We start from the raw sequence: 16,174 nt of genomic DNA, 5'->3' as shown, positions 1-16,174 counted from the left end.
GCCAATGAGATTAACCCCAACCTCAGCTCTAAAGGGTTTAGCTGTAATCTGAAATTTAACAGCAACACCACCTCTTGCTTCCACTTAGGTTTTAAAACTATTTTAATTCCTTCTGCCTTTTTTTTTTTTTTTTTTTTTTCCTGCTGTGCCATGTCTGCTTAGCCCACCTTCCTGCAGTTTGGTGTGGCTGGAAACCCTCACAGCCAGGACTTCCACAGGTCTATTGCCATGAGTCGCTGCTCAAGAGGAATGGGAAAGACTCAGGACAAAGGACCTCAGGACAGCTGTCAAGCAGGAGAACATCTCCAGCAAAATATCACCTGTTTCTGCCCACAGTGACCAAAGTTTGTGCAAGGTTCTGGTACAGACTATGTTCGTTTCAGACCTAAGTAATGGAGGTGACAGAGACCTTCAGCTCCCTCTGAGGACAGCAGAAAGGTCTTTGCATTGACCTCACAGAAACGTCATGCCAATGCACACAGCCATTGTGGCAGCCTGTCAAGGGAACAATAGAGGTGCTGGCCATTGTCTTTGTTTTCCTTGCTGCCCAGTGCACGCCGAGCTCTGCAATCAGGATTTGTTTCCATTCCCTCTGCAGTTGTCAAGGTTTGCACTTAAGAACTGTTCACTATGGTTCTGTCTTAAGGACAAAAAAAAAATCACATCTTCTTGGCCTATACAGAAGCCTTGTTGTTTTCCAAACTCCAAATTTCATTTTTAAACTGTACGCTGGATCCTACAGAAGCCCAATGAGCCCACAGGCCCAAATTAACCCTACAGTGAGTACTAGAAGTGCAAAACTATTTTAAATGCATGAGTATTCAAAGTGAGCACAAGAACTTGCCTAAACCTGCAGACTCAGATTTGGGTTTTGTGTCTGAGGACCCAGTGTCATCTCATCCATGGCCAGTCCTGTCCCCAGGCCCTGTCCTCACCAGTTGTCCCAGCACAACAGTTGCAGGCTTATGCAAGTGGAGTAGATCTAAGGTTTAAACCTTTCTTTTTAAACCTTTGTATTAGCCTGCTGATCTGGCTCGTCATAGTGCCTCACAGACAGAGGTACTGGCCCAGCCAAGGTAACAAAAAAACAGTGGCTGCAAAAAGAAAAAAGGGATGACAGGCCTGCTTTGCTGCTCAGAAAAAAATAAAAATGAATGGGATGATGACGGGAGAGCAAAAGATAAAATTTTACACAGAGATGTCGTGTTTGCAAAAATGCATCTGAACCAAAAATTCCCCACATTAGTAGTAAATTGGTAGAGGTGCTGGAGACATCCTTGGGACATGCTTCCGGGAATCAGTGTCCTCAGCTTGCTGAACTTGTCCAGAAGGTCTCTCGGTGTCTAGCTCTGCAACCTGGATCCACAGACATCGTTGAGATTGTGGCATTCCTCTGTGACTGAAGCAGGCGCCTCAAGCTCTATAATTAGCATCTCCCTATCCTCCCATTGCTGTCCCAATAGTGCCTTTTGCAGCTGCTTGGTAAAGCATTAGACAACTCTTCTCTGCAGTCCATGCAGCAATGAAAGGCTTCATCAGCAACGGTAGCAAAGGGTAAACAGAGGTTTTGTGTCATGGCAAATGGATTTACTTCCCCCAAAGGAAAAAAAAACAAACAAAGCTTCACTGGAAAATACCAAGACCAGAAACTTTCTTAGACCAATGCACACTGGCATTTGTAAAACTACTGCAGTGCCGGTCCAGGCCTTGGATCACAGAAGAGAATACCCTTCTGATTCAAGAGAACTCAAGCCTAGTGTAAAACTCCCCCCCCCAAAAAAAAAAAAAAAGGTTCTGGCAGTTGTGCCAATGCAACCACATTATTGTACATCTGCAAAGCCATTCATCGCTCCCAGAGGACTGGCAAGCTGTGTAACACAGGTGCCTCCTTTTAACAGCCAATCTGCACCCCTGCAGCCTCGGCATCACTTCTGTCCTCCTCACGCTCAGCGGGCGGCTGAAGGAGGGCGAGTCCTGCGGGCCAGCAGCCGGCCCCGGGGGTACCCGGGGGAGGGGGACACCGCAGCTCTGTCCCACCGCCAGCACCCGCCCGAAAGGAAGGGGGAGCACGCAAGCCTGCACCCGAAGGAGACACAGGTGGTTTCTGGCCTGCTGCCTGGGTCCCCCAGCGTATGCCTGGTCGAGCAGGAGGTGTTCCTGCCCACGCCGAGAGGTTGGAATTACATGATCTCCCTTCCAACCCAAACCGTTCTGTGACTCGGTGACTCCTGCGTGTTGAGCGGGGCTTTATCCGGTGAGGCAGGCCTGAGGGAGGGGAGTTTTCCAGCCTCTTTCAACTGGGAAGAGGGAAGTCCTCTCCCAACTTCTTGGCAGTTAGCTGGGGATTCCCATCGGCCGGGGAACACAAAGGGATACCAGAAAACGGCAGCAGCCGAGCCAAGAGCACGCGTGCAGGGTGTCGTGCCAGGACAGGCAGCCGTGCCAGCGCAAAGAACGACGCGTTTTCGTGGCCCCTTCTGGGGAGACCTCGGCTCCTGACCCGCAGCGCCCCGGCTCCCGCTGCCCACCGGCGGACCAGCGGGACAGCCGGCCCCAGGGGCCCGCCCCGCCCGGCGCGGCGCGGTGCACTCTGGGCAGTGTAGTCCTTCGGGCGGCAGCGGCCCCGGGCGGCCTGTGGCGCCGGGACTCTCCTTCCCGTCAGGCAGCGCGGGGCGGGGGCGGCCATCACGTGTCGGCGCGGCCCGGGCGAAGCGCCATTTTTTGAGGCAAAAGGGCGGCCCTGCCTGCGAGCGGTACGGGGGGGGGGGCGTGCGTGCGCTGGGGGCGCCGCGGGGAGGGGCAGGGGGCGAGCCCTTCCTCATTCCCCTTTGCTCTTCCTCCTCCTTGCGCTCTCTTCTCTCTCCTTCCCTCCTCTTCCCTCCCTCGCAGGTTCTCCCCTCCCTTTGCTCTCGTTACCCCTCCCCGCCCCGCTCCCCGCCCCCTCGGCACTGCGGAGCAGGAGACGTGACCCGAGCGGACCCAGCCGCGGCCTTTTCCCCCGCTGTGCCAGCCTCTCGCCGCTGAGTCGCATGTCATCTATCCAGAACCTCCAATCCTTCGGTAAGAGCCGCCGCCCCGCCGCTCCCTTCCGCCGCAGGGGCCCCCTCGGCACACCCACCCCCGCACCCGCCCCGCGGCCCGCAAGCCCCTGGCCGCCCCCGTCCCCTCGTCTCGCCCTGTCCCCGCTTTCCGGGGCGCCCCCCGCGGGGGTGACAGGGCACCCGTTGCCGAGTGGGCGCTGCCGGCCCCGGCCCGGCCCCGGCCCGGGTGGCTCGCTCGGGGCAGCTGGGACTGCTCGTCCTTGTCCTCCCGTGGCGCCGGCCCCGGGACGTGCCCCGGCTGAGCACCGCAGACGGGCGGCAGGAGGCTCCGCTCCCTCTCGGCTCCCTTTCCCTTCCCGTCGGAGGTGCTGCCGTGTCCCGTGCTCTGACCCCCCCCCCCCTGCCCTGCTCGCCTGGATGTCTGGCAGCAGGACCCCGGGCTGGGCTTTTCTGTCAGTTCTGCGGTGCCAAGGCTGTCGTATTTCTAGGCAGAGGGAGTCTAGGGTTGATGTCCTCGGCTAAGGAAGGAAATAGTATTTCGGTTCCAATTGCTTGTTCATTTGCTGCAAAGCTGCCTCGTCTTACCAGTGTCCCAAAACCTGACACGCGCCTTGCAAAGGGTGTGTTTTGTATACATTGAGCTATATAGGTGGTAGATCTTTTCCCTTTTGTTAGCAGGGAAGTTTGTGCTCTGCCATGGTTCCCTCATGGTTTTGACTGCTCTTCTGCACATACAAGCCATATGAGAAGGGAGTGTTAGTCACAATCCAGGAGCTGTTCCCGTGCTTAAGAAGGTGCTGCCCAAAAGATTTGTTTGAAGGAATCCCGTGTTACCACCTACAACACTGGTTTATCTCCACCCTAGAATCCTGAACTCTGCCAAGTGATGTTCATGCCTGAGTCCCCTTTTTCTTTCACCTTTTATTTGACTGAAATTTTCTATTACTGTTTGCCCTGAAAGCTATGGGGCACAGTGAATTTCAGCATGTTTTAATAAGTGCCTTAGAAATTATGCCAGGCAAGCTTCGCACGGCTGCTATTCTTTCTTGTGGTCCTTGCATCCTTATGATGCTTTCAGTGCCTCTTATGGTCTTGTCATTCTTGTTTCTACAAGGGTCGGTGTTTCTGCAGCTGAATTCTCTTCCTGTTTTTGCTGGAGTTTTACGCTTTTGAGGCATTTGTTTTGAGTGGGGGATCAAACTTGATCAGTGTTTGTAGGTTTAAGTTTGGGAAATAGTAGCATCAGTGGCTGTTGAACTTACACTTTCTGAAGAATAGACTCTCCGATATGATGCTGATTAGTATCAGAAAATACTGGTGATTTGTTTTTAAAAAACAAAACCTTCAAGATTTATTTGGAGTTCTTGATTATGAAACCTGTAGGGCTGTCAAATTTCTCGATAGAGTGAGTTTTAAATATGTTTTTGTGGAGATCAAAGAAGAAGTATAACCCACTTCCTTCTTCCTAAATGTCTTCCTGTTTCACCTGTACCAGATAGATTTAAGCTTGGAATAATTTGAGATCTGACCTATCTGTAGTCAAAAGCTAAATTATTTTTTCTACAGTTCTTGCCTAAAAGTACTGACTGTCAAAGGGTCCTGGTTTACAGACAGACTCTGACACCTGTTAGTGTCTGTTGCCATGTCTTGTTTACATTAGTAGCCAAGAATTACATCCATGCTTCAAAAAGCTGGTAGTGTGGTAGTTGTCAAGGTATAAGACTTTTGTTCTGGACCTGTAAAGGATTGTGTGTATGTGTGTGTGTACAAGAGCCTTTTTGGTTTTTCTGTACTTCTCATTTGGTCTGGTAAAATACATGACTTCTGTATGTCACTTAATATGCACGTGGCTCTCTAAAACTTGCACTCAATATTCTCTCAGAACCCTGTTTTCAGGTTCACAGCTTGAGCTTTTACAGTTTGCAAGAAAGAGTGAAGTAAATTGATACTGTAGCTGAAAATTGTTTCTATCCAGGAAGGCATTGAAGAAACCGGATGCAATATAGTCGAGAGCACTGGTTTTAGTTAGTAGGCTGGTGAGGCTTAATACAGCTGTAAAAAATGTACTGTGATTTTAAGTGTGTGTTTTTAAACAGGGAGAAAAGAGCAAGATCACCCCTAAATAAAGCTCTTTGTGAAGAGAGAAACTTACCTGTTTCGTTTTGGAGCTGGAGTGTTTTCCTTTGTGGGAATGACACCAGTCTTTTTCCTCCCACAGACCCCTTTGCTGATGCAACAAAGGGTGACGACTTACTCCCGGCAGGGACTGAGGATTACATTCATATAAGGATCCAGCAACGAAACGGGAGAAAGACGCTAACTACAGTCCAAGGAATTGCAGATGATTATGACAAGAAGAAACTTGTGAAAGCTTTCAAAAAGGTGAAATTGCTGATTTGATAATAAAGGTGTTATGTAGAGGAGCTATTAATACTAAGTAACAGAATATTTGTTTTATTTTATTCTTGCCAGTGTATATCATCTTTGTGTTCAGCTTGATTCGTTTCCCTGTCAGTGTCTAGTGACACTGATTTTTGCTGAGAAGTTAAAGTAAATAAAATATATTCTGAATATTTTATAAAAATTTTGCAGGTACCTGGCTGTGTTAGTGTCAAGAATAAAATCAGTTTAAACTAGAACTGTTTTTTGTGTTCTTGCTTCTGTCATAGCAGAGTTGCTACTGAAAATAGAGATCTTGAGTTTCACCAGGATGAAAATACTTATTTTAAAATAGCTTGGAGCTGAAAGTCTGGATCTTATGACTTTGTTTTCCATTCTTGTAACGAGTGTTGGCCAATTCCGTCTGCACAGGAGCTAATCCTGTCTTTGCCTGAATTCACCATCAGCAGCTTAGCTTGTGTCTGTTGAATCAGCAGATATTTTCCACTTGCTCTCAAAACCAGTGTAAAATAGATCTAGCCTTTGCCTTGCTTGGCATCACAATAAGCAGCTTCTGTAATAAAATTCTGCAGAAGAGACTTACTGAGCAAAATCATAATGTACATTGGATGCCTTACAATATGAATGTTTCTCTCTAGAAATTCGCTTGTAATGGTACTGTGATTGAACATCCTGAATACGGTGAAGTTATCCAGCTTCAAGGTGACCAGAGGAAGAACATTTGCCAATTCCTCTTGGAGGTGAGGGGCTGCAGATGAATATCTAAACCTCTCTGGAAGTGACAGGTGGCACTAATGTTAATTAACCAGCTGAAGATACAAGTAAAGTAAAAATTATACTTGCAGAATGAGAGTAAAACTCTAGTAACAAGCAGAGCATTGTAGAATGCATTTATCCTGCTACAATGTAGCACCTGTCTTTGGCAGTGCAGCTTGGGTTCTTAATTTGTAAAACCAACTGTTTGATGGAGACCAGAATTTTGAGACTGAAAACAATATAGAGAAAAGGGTCTCTTTCCATTAACTTCCTGATGCAGATCATGATGTAGAGATGTTGTATAGTCAAAGAGTAAGTGCCAGGACTACAGAACAAGTGAGATGTCTTATAAGATTTTTTTTTTTTTTTGTGTAGTCAGTTCTTCTGCTTGGCCCAGAAACATTCTGGAAGCTAGAAATTGGCTTTATTGAGTATATACTGTGTTGCAGTTTCTTTAATCAAATATCAAATCAAACTTGATATTAGTGTAATGTCCTAAGCCTGTAAGCTTCACTGAAATATGTTGCTTTTCTCTTCTAGATTGGCATTGTCAAGGAAGAACAACTCAAAGTTCATGGTTTCTAAAATGCCTGTGCTCTCATGAAGAACCCTGCAGTATTTGGTCTTAGCTAGCTTGGCTCTTCTGTGAAAAATGAATCTTTGCAGTGAATGGACTTCTCTGTTACCTGAACATTTAAAATTCGATTCAGATTTGCATGACTGCATGAAACATGTGGTGTGTAGACTAGAAACACATAAGAAAACTTCAGTAAGGTGGTAATGAAGACACTTGTAAACTTTAGCACATTTCCAATGGAAATGTTTTAGCCATGATTGTTCAGTTTACTACTTTCCACCTGACTTAAATGTGTGGGTTGTATTGAAGTAGTGTGTGTTGTTGCTTAGAAATAAAAGTTTATTCATATATTTTCTGGGATATCTGAAATGCTTTAGCTTAAGTTTTAAACTAGCACAGCAGCCTTACTAAAGAATGGCTAAAACGTTTTTGTGGCAAGTGTAGCTCACTGCTCATTGACTAAACTGGAAAATCTACATGATGAAGTATTAGCTAATTAGTCAGTAGATTAGCTTCATGTGATCTTATCCTGTAGCTGCAAGACTAGAGCTTTAAAGTCTTTTGTGTAGGTGTATCTTAGTAGCAGCATGATAAGATGTAAATTGTTTGCTGCGTAAGTGACTGGATTGTCTTTTAAAATTTGAGCAGTGACTATAAAGTATTAGTGTTAATCATAATAGGACTGAAATAAGCTGAACTCATCCTTAAGGCTGCTATTACTGAGAACATATTAGACATCTCCATCTTACATAGTAATCCCAAAACATTTGAAGGGAGTTAATGGGATTTTGTATCTCTTCTGTCTCTTGAGTGAAGGTGAAAGATACTGAGTTGGCTTCTGCCGTGACTGTGCATTTAGTGTTGGCAAGCAGAGTGCTTTAATTAGGTGGTAGTGTTAGCTGAGGAAGTAAACATGGGACAAAGCTCCACATGAGCCTTTTTTTCTGGTATGAAAAGTGTTCCTGTTATTAACAGTTAGTATGGAGGGGTTTGTAGTGGAGTTTGGGAGTTACTACAGAAAGTTGATTCAGTCTTACTTTACTAGCAGGCAATTTGTTCACTGTGATCTGAAGTGATAGTAGGTTTGTTCCACCATGCTTTTTATTTAGGTTTAGTTAGCTGCAGGCATTTGGTATTCTGCTTTTAAGACGTGTCTCTACAGCATGAAATGACTTCATTTGGAGGATCTTCCTTGTAAGATAGGCATGGAAGTTTTCCCTGAAGCAATTCAAAACATGCTGAGCTGGGAAACCATAAGAGCAGTGGGAAAAGTTAAATCTTGTATTATGTATTCTCTGGAAAGGAAGAAAGAGACATTTACTGCTCAGACTTTATTAATAAACTTATTTAGAAAAAAAAATAACTGATGACTACCAATGTAAACATGAAGAGTAGGCAAAAATATATTACTTAATATCACTGTGCCTACACTCGGTTTCCTGATCAAACTTGCCTTTCTAAACAGAAATGCTCAATTTTATCTCACTTGAAACTTTTTTTTTAAGATTTCAGAATTCTGATACAAACTGTTATGGTACTGACAGTAACTAGAGGATCATTAGAAAGCATTCATATGACGATTTCTTTCTCTGCCTGGTGTTACAGATCTTAACTGTTCCAGAAAAAAGGATGTTACAGAAGATTGTATACTGTTAAGGTACAATGTGCTCAGGAGGAGGAAGGAAAGCCTGCTACAAAACATGAAATACTAGTACTCACAATGAAAATCTTAAGTCTTAGGCAAGTCTTGTGCATTAAAGGAATAAAATAATTGTACTGCAAGTTTACCTAGTCCTGATTCATAGATGCTAGATAGATTCATAGATGTCCTTTGGGGTACGTAGCAGTCTGTGATTTTAATTTTCTCAAATGTCAAAAAACCTGATGTTTTCATGTAAAGCATGTTTTCCTGCCCAAAAGAAAAATAAGCAGTATTTTCTGTATTACAATAGTACTTGTGGGTTTTTGAATTGGAGATTAACAAATGATTAGCAAGTCTCATGTGTTACTGAGTCAGTCTTCATTTCAGATGGCATTCCATTAACTTACTACATAAGCTTGAGTCACTCCTTCATAGTCATTCTGCTTGGAATAAATAAGAAAATTGTGTGTTTTCTTCCTCCTCATTTAAAAGTCCCTTCTGATAGGAGGAACCTTGCAATTGATAGATGGCTTGCTTTTTATGCTCTAGTGGAACTCCCTGTGTTTTGACTTTTGAAGGGCAAAACTAAGGAGAGGGAGTAAGAAGTAACACATTTGAAGTTTGAATAACTGAGATTTGTTGTGGCAACAAAAAATCTTTCTAGAAGGAAATTGTTTTGAAGTGTTTTACAGTAGAGCAGTGTCTTAATAAGATTGTAACTACCCTTGTTAGAAGCCAAGCCTCTGCGTGTTCTAGAGGACAAGCTTCAGCAATTTCATGTTTTATCCTCTTATGCTGAAAAATACTTTAGGAACGAACTGTTTAAATGACTGCCATGAAAACCTTCATCCGCAGGCTTCAGTCTTTTCAACTATTCCAAAATAGGTTTAAAAAATGGTAAAGGATGTCACCTGTAGTTGTTGAGGCAGTGAAGGGAGCTAACCATAGAAAAAAAACACTTTTAAAACCCGCGAATAGGACTTGAGACTGGCCAAGCTCAGACTGCGAAGAGCGTTGGCTTCTTGTTGTAGGAATATTGTGAAGTCTGTGTCTTTGAGATCTCCAAGTTTGCCTTCTTAGTGATATATAGGCTTAAACACAAGCTGTTGGATGTAGGAACTGCTGTGTCAAATCCACAGCCTCACTGTTCATAAGCTGTTGTAGGTGATTATTTCAGCTGATACACTCAAGTAAGTTACTGCATAAATGCATTCATGGAATTGTCTGTTCAGGGTCTACATCTGCTTAATGCACTTACAAACACTGAAACTACCACGTCCCAGATGGTGGTAGCAGTCCTTACTTGTAGAAGAAGAGATGTAGTAGTTCTGAATCTGTAAGTAGAAATTCCTTTTATGTGAATTATCAGACCCTTGACTTTCACCTGTGGTCTGCTGCATCTGACTGTGTTTCAGAGGTGAGCATGAAGAGCACATCTCTTGGCAGCAGAGGAGCAATGCTTCTTTTCAACTGAAAGAACCTTTGGAAAGAAAGGTGCCTAAATGGTGTATGTATACTGTTCATTGTGTCAGTGGCTTTGCTTGAACCTTGCTTCCTGCACTATGTTGTTGCACAGCCTAAATGAAAAGGATTTTGTTTTGGAGAACCTCTTTGAAGGTTCTCAAGAACTTGAGAGCTTGGCATTTAAGGTTCTAAATAAATCTAAAATTGTTATAAAATTTAAAATTGTGAAGACTTGTTGAAGCTTAAGTCTGAAATATTTGAAAAAATAATAATTAAGTAGAGCTCTACATTTTGTCCTGTTCTTCCATCCTGCTTATAACTAGTATGGAGTTGCCCTGAAGATGCATGGGGACAGATGTACCTTGAGTTCCAATCAACAGTTCTCCTTTTAATCCTTCTGGAAGGCTCTGGTGTTCAGGATCCATGTGTTACACCTTTTTTGTGTGGCTCAGCAGTTCTTATTGTGTGATAGTACATACGAGATTGGTATACAGCCAGTTAAGGAATGGGGGGGGCTTTTTCTAGGTTCCTTTTGGACATACGTGGGGTTACTGGCACTGTTGATGTGTTCAGTGTTGATTGGTGTCACAGAGTGTTCCCCTAATTAGTGTGCTCCTGACACTGGGAAATGGGAGCAGTCTTGGAGGGCCGTGTGTATTTTAAGTACTTAGAATCTGCCTTCCACCTAAGAATATCCATACATCTATCCTCAGTTAGTTGGGAATGTGTCCCCCCATGTGCAGCAAGATGAAGATTACTTTCTGGTTGCAAGACCAGAAGTTCTTGAGATGAATAAGAGGAAGATGACATAGTTGATTTATGTTTGCTGTACTGATGCTTCATGCCTACTGTTTCCTGTCTACCTTAAAAAACAAAAAATCTCAAAAGAGGATTTTTACTTGGCATGCCTTTCTAATGTTTGCTACGTGCCTGTGATTGATCTCTGTGAACGAGTCCTAACCTGTACTGGAATATTGCTAGAGAGTTGAGACAGCAAAGTCTTTTGAAATAAAATGTACCGATGTTGTGTATGTTGTTCTAAAACCAATAGAATTTTATTATATTATTAAGGAGGATTTTTATTTTTTTTTCTGTGCAGGATAGAAGTAGTGTAGTTCAATAGTGATGTATGTGATCCTCTTGTAATCAGCCTTGATTTCTCCAGAAGTGTTATATTCCTTTTTTATATTTCTACCATAATCTGTACTAACCAACTTAAAAATATTATTACTTGTGCTGGAATAGCATAGCTCTAAACTGACTTAAGATCTAAAATTTGGGCAGAAGAGGGTCATCTAATTTCTTGAATAAGCAAAATGTGCAGCTTTTTAAGATGAAGCCAGTACTGTGTGCTCAAGTTTGGTCTCAGCTATTTTAGAATGTCTTGCATCTGTGAAAGGTGACAGCACATTTCTGAACTTAATTTGGGGTCTGATTAAAAGTACTTGTCTATGTAATAAATGCTTTTTCCCATTTTAAGACATCTTTGCTATGATTATGCAGCAAAAAACACCGTGATCCAGACTCAGTTCTCCGAATTACGAGTAGCTGAATTCTGCAGCTGTGGTTGTAAGTAGACTGGTCATGCTCCTCAGAGACAGGATTTAGCTGTCAGCTGTGTTTGTAGTCCCTTGCAATTGGAGAGAGAGAAGCAGTGCTGTTCCTGCCGCACAGATGGACCAGCCTTAGGTATTGTGATGGGACAGCTGACCCTGTGGAAGAAGTGCTGCTGCAGTTGTTTTAGTAGCATCTCCCTCAAATGAGCTAGAAGGTTGCTCTTTTAGGTAGACCCAGCACATGCCAAATGCTTTGATGTGTAATCAGAGGGTAATTCTGGTGGTAAGAAAGGTGAAAAATGGTCTATTCTCAAGAGTCCTGCTGGAAAAGTCTGCTGAAGGGCAGCCCCTGTTGTACAGGAAGCAGCTTTTAGCAGCTCTCCAACAGATACTTGTGAGATGGGGCTACCTACTGATGAACGATGGACTACACCTCAATAAATGCCAGACATGGATGGTATCAACACATTTGTACTCTGTAACACTGGTGAAAAGGTGGCCCTGCAAACTCAAGACTTGTCAGTGTTGGACACTGTCAGTATCTTTGAGTTACACCTGTAACTCAAAACCCAGGTATGGATTAGGACTGGAAGATACAGAACAAAGCCACTGCCCAGCTTCTTGTAGCAAATAACCTGTAAATTAACGCATGCATTGTTCAAGATAGTTTGTACAAGTGACAATTCAGAACCAAAAAGGTCATTATAGGTAATATTGAAAGAAGAGTATTTTCCTTCCTTACCTACCTTTCCTTTAGGTAAGATTTTGCAGTGGCATGGGGGAACTGATTGTCTGGTAGTGGTTTTACTTCATAAAAAATACTGTTAACAGTGCTGTGCTTGAAAGTACCCAGGCCTGGAGTCCTCACCTGTTGCTGCCTCGCTTGCCTTGAATGCTAAGAAGCTCTTAAGAAGTGCACTGAGGGGAGGGACATCTCTTGGGGCCATGATTTTGTTTCATTTCTCTTTATGGAAGTCAATTCCAATGCTGGCTTTAGTCACACTGAAACGAGATTGTTGTGCAGTAACACTGTGAAATATAAAACTGGTTTCTGCAGAGGATGAGAGGGAAGGAAGTGGCCTGATTCCAAGTAGAGCAACAGAGCCCTTCACGTTGCCACCACCTGAAGCTGGTCTGAACACAGCAGCATCTGCTGCCTTGAGGTTTGTTCTGCACAGGAGCAGCTGTGCAATTTTGAGGTCTTGGCTGCTTCTCCTGGCAGTTTAACCTGATACACAGCTGGATTTAGCAATAAATTCAAAGTACCAGAGCCCTCTTGTCATTGGACATGATCTGACCACACAGGAATAGACATTGCTGTGTGTCTGTCCCTACAGTTTTTTACTTACTTTTTGTCTGATAAAAGTAGTATTTTGACAGCTTCAGCAGAGTGTCCTCTGAACAGGGAAACTGCCAGTAGTCTGCTGTGGAGATTTACAGGGGAAATAAACAAGCATTGTGAAGTTTTAGAAATCACCAAGGCCAGCACTCAGAAGACAAGAAGCAAGTATCTGAGGACACGATTTTATAAAGAAAAGCAAAAGCATGCTGTTGCTAGCAGCTGCATCTTGCTGGGTAAGGCAGGAATGCAAAGGAAATATGCTTAAAATGGTGTCATACCCCTGCTATAGTTGTCTGCTCTTTGGGCTCTTATGCAAAGCAGGTGATATGTTTACATGGTAGTGTTTGTGTCTAGGCTGTGTTAGCTCTCTCTACTCTGCTGCCCCTGTCCCCAGTCACCTAAATTAGAGGAGATCTCTAATGACCTGTTATTTTCTGGTATCTTCTTAGCATCTCAGTTTGATTCCAGGCTACTCACGTTGTTAAGGTATGTTTTCAGGAGGAAGGCACTATGAATGCTTGAAAAGGAAAGCTTAGCTGAAACAATCGAATATAAGGCGTCAGCAAGAGAATCTTCCAGGCAACTGATTTGGGTGTTGTATTTCTGCCAAGAAGCTATACAAGTTGAAGACTCTCTTATGTTACCTTTCCTGCCCAGCAGCGTTCTTGCTGTGTTTATTTCAGTGCCCTCAAGGAGTCCAGAGCAGCGTGTTCTCCCAGGTCACCATGCAAAAGGCACAGCACGGTGTGTGTGAACTTCTGGAGTGCCTGCGGCTCTCCTCAGTGCCGGGAATGCACAACACTGCCCCAGGATGGGCTGCTGGCTCTGGCTGCTGAGCAGTGCTGCTGTGGGATGGAAACAGCAGAGGTGACAAAAACAGAAACAAAAGGTTTGCAATTTCTGCTTTCTGTAGAGGTTTAGTGATCTGACAAAGTAACTGCTGGGAGCAAAGGGATGGATGGACTTTTTCCCAGTTTCTTCGCAGGTACGTATCAAGAGTAGTTGCCCTGAACTTAATAGAATTGGACAGGCCATATTTTTGGGATCACATCTTACAGTGCTGATGCTGGCAAAGCATTCACTGACTCTTATTTTTCAATACTTTAATTGACACTTACTTTTAGACAGAGTTCTTCATGTTCACTGTAAATGGGGCCTCAGCTGGCACAGCTGTTTCTGATCAGACCAAAAGATCTTGAAAAAACACCAGCTTCCCTCTGTCCCCACCATCTCTCCAGTGTTTTCCCATGTGAGCAAATGTAAATACTTTGGTTTTGAACAAATGAGCCTCTGGTTCACGTATAATCACTTTTCATGGTATCTTCTGAGAGTATCTCCCATGTTTCCTCCTGCCATCAAAGAGATGTGGTATTTTTGGAGCTTCTCCAAAGGTCCAGGCATGAATTAGAACAGGATTCTTTTGTTTTCATGAGTCATGAAGAATTAGGAAGTCCTACAGGAGCAGACCATGCAACATTGAGCTTGAATCTGGCATCAAGGCTGGCTACAGAGTGGTCTAAATGGAGCCACTGTTGCCTCTGCTCTACTGCCTGCATCCATCGGGTTTTTTTCTGCAGGTAAAGAGCTCCAAGTCAGGGTCCATAGCATTGTCCTGTGCAGGTGGAACACCAACCACGGTGACAAGCTGATTCATGAACAGAGAACTGACTTGCAAATATAATGAGTAAAGTAACTGAGTCAACGCTCGATAGATACAGTGGCATGAGAGAACTTGCTGCTGCTTTTGACCCTAAAGTGTTTCTGTCCTCAAGATGATGTTTTCTGTTTTCATATGCTTTGTTTTTAGTAATGAAATTACTTCATCTTGCTTGCATTTTTTATAACAGAGTGAAACTTTATGTCAAACAGTGCCATGTCTCTGTTACCACTTTATTAAATTGACACTAATGCACATGAGCAGAGAAATGGGCCTTGGGGAATATGATGCATCAATCCTGCAAAACGTGAGATGCTTTTCCTCTCATCTTCACTGTAATTTTCCTTTCAGCCATTGCCTTATTTAAGGCCTGTAGGGGTTGTGTCCACTGTGTGATTGAAGTTTTATGAATAGTTATCAGGAGATCACAAGTTGTTTTTTTTAAATACAAATTCTTCCACAATAAATTATCTGTAAGTTTCTTGGGAGGAGGTAGTGTGCTCATGACCTTTTTTTTTTTTTTTTTTCCTAAAGCAATTAAGTGATCTGTCTATCAAACCAACCAGTTGTATCAGCTTGAAACATGTTTTAATGCTTATGGAAATGGCCAGGTTGCTATTTCCAGTCTGTATCCCTAGATGTCACTGGAAGACAGTGCTGAAAACAGTGACTGAAGCCAGGGAAGATGACTGTAAAGTTTAGATGGGGGAATGCAGAGGGGAAAAATTCGTAAAATTCCCAGGTGATTGCGGGTATAACCTATGTGAAACTCTACCCCAAGTTTCTTCTGCCTGAGAGGGAGAGGATCCAAAATCTCTCCTCGGATGTGCTTCTTCCCTTGAGTGGCTGCACATCATCAATGCCCTGTAACTCAGTGTGTGCTCACTGCAGAGCCCTGGGCAAGAGATGTGAGCAACAGTGTGCCAGTGTACCACTTCAGAGGGAAGAAAAGAAATCTACTGGGAGAGGCAGGAGACGACAGCTAAGGTCTCCTAACATGAAAGTCTGAGAATGCCCAGGTGCCAGGGAAAGAGGCAGACCTGCCTAGGAGCATTTCCACAGTTTCCACCAGCTAGCGCTGCCCCTCCTCTAACAGCCAGCCAGCTCTGGGAGGTGAATCAGCAGGATATTTTTTGTTTTGGGGGGTTAAGGAGTAATTGGTTTTGTTCACTTACAGTCTCAGAGAAGTGATGGCATTGGGTCTGCTGCTGCAAGGTGAAGGAGAGGGGCTTGGTGCACATCTGCTGTGGGGTGATGGGAGTGACTGCATGCCAGACCCAGCTGCTTGTAGCAAAGAGTTGTGAGAAGATTTGTTGAAGAAGCTGTTCAAAACCATGGCAGAAGTTAGAGGAGGCCTCTTGATGTTTGTATGGCTGCTGGTCCACTTCAGTGTCACCCCAGGCTGGCTGGGCCCATAAGGGTACTTGGGTAGATTTGGGTATGGATAATGCCTGGGGGCCCATTCCTCTTTGAAGACTGTGAGGGTTGAAAGCAGCCCATTAGCGATGAGCTTCTCAAACACTCACAGCACTTAGGATCTCAGTGGGTATTTTGTTCATAAAAGGAGGCTGAGGCCCATTTTTAACACAGGATCAAAACTATAACTATCTTTTGTTTAAACTGTCACAGAAGAGAAAAATGCTCTGATTTGTTGAGTGGGTGTTGGAAAGTACTTCTAGAACCTTTGCTAAGAAAGGATGAAAGTTGTCACCTTGTGATCTTCCAGGAAGATAGTTCTT

General features: G+C 43.9%; 1 protein-coding gene across 2 annotated transcripts; it reads left to right on the top strand.

Moving 5' to 3' along the window:
• The first annotated feature begins 2,703 nt into the window (after window positions 1-2,703).
• On the top strand, window positions 2,704-11,359 carry EIF1B (eukaryotic translation initiation factor 1B). 2 transcript variants are annotated; one of them, XM_051611637.1, is made up of 5 exons: window positions 2,704-2,753; window positions 2,890-3,060; window positions 5,260-5,423; window positions 6,080-6,181; window positions 6,738-11,359. In XM_051611637.1, exons 2-5 carry the CDS (start codon window positions 3,030-3,032, stop codon window positions 6,780-6,782), a joined length of 342 nt encoding a protein of 113 aa, XP_051467597.1. In that variant the 5' UTR covers window positions 2,704-2,753; window positions 2,890-3,029; the 3' UTR covers window positions 6,783-11,359. The 2 variants fall into 2 exon arrangements, with proteins under 2 accessions (XP_051467597.1, XP_051467596.1); XM_051611636.1 differs by lacking the exon at window positions 2,704-2,753 and having other exon boundaries at window positions 2,802-3,060.
• The last annotated feature ends 4,815 nt before the right edge of the window (window positions 11,360-16,174 follow it).

This window comes from Apus apus, chromosome 2 (genome assembly GCF_020740795.1).
Source record: "Apus apus isolate bApuApu2 chromosome 2, bApuApu2.pri.cur, whole genome shotgun sequence".
NCBI lineage: Eukaryota > Metazoa > Chordata > Aves > Apodiformes > Apodidae > Apus > Apus apus.
The sequence above is the reverse complement of the archived record's forward strand: the minus strand, read 5'-3'. Positions and strand labels throughout refer to the sequence as shown.

Bases quoted from the DNA above. Each gene is read 5' to 3' on its own strand.
- EIF1B (XM_051611637.1), top strand. From the start codon at position 3,030: ATGTCATCTATCCAGAACCTCCAATCCTTCG. The intron at 5,424-6,079 runs GTGAAATTGCTG...GTTTCTCTCTAG, and splicing joins TTGTGAAAGCTTTCAAAAAG to AAATTCGCTTGTAATGGTAC. The intron at 6,182-6,737 runs GTGAGGGGCTGC...TTTCTCTTCTAG, and splicing joins TTTGCCAATTCCTCTTGGAG to ATTGGCATTGTCAAGGAAGA.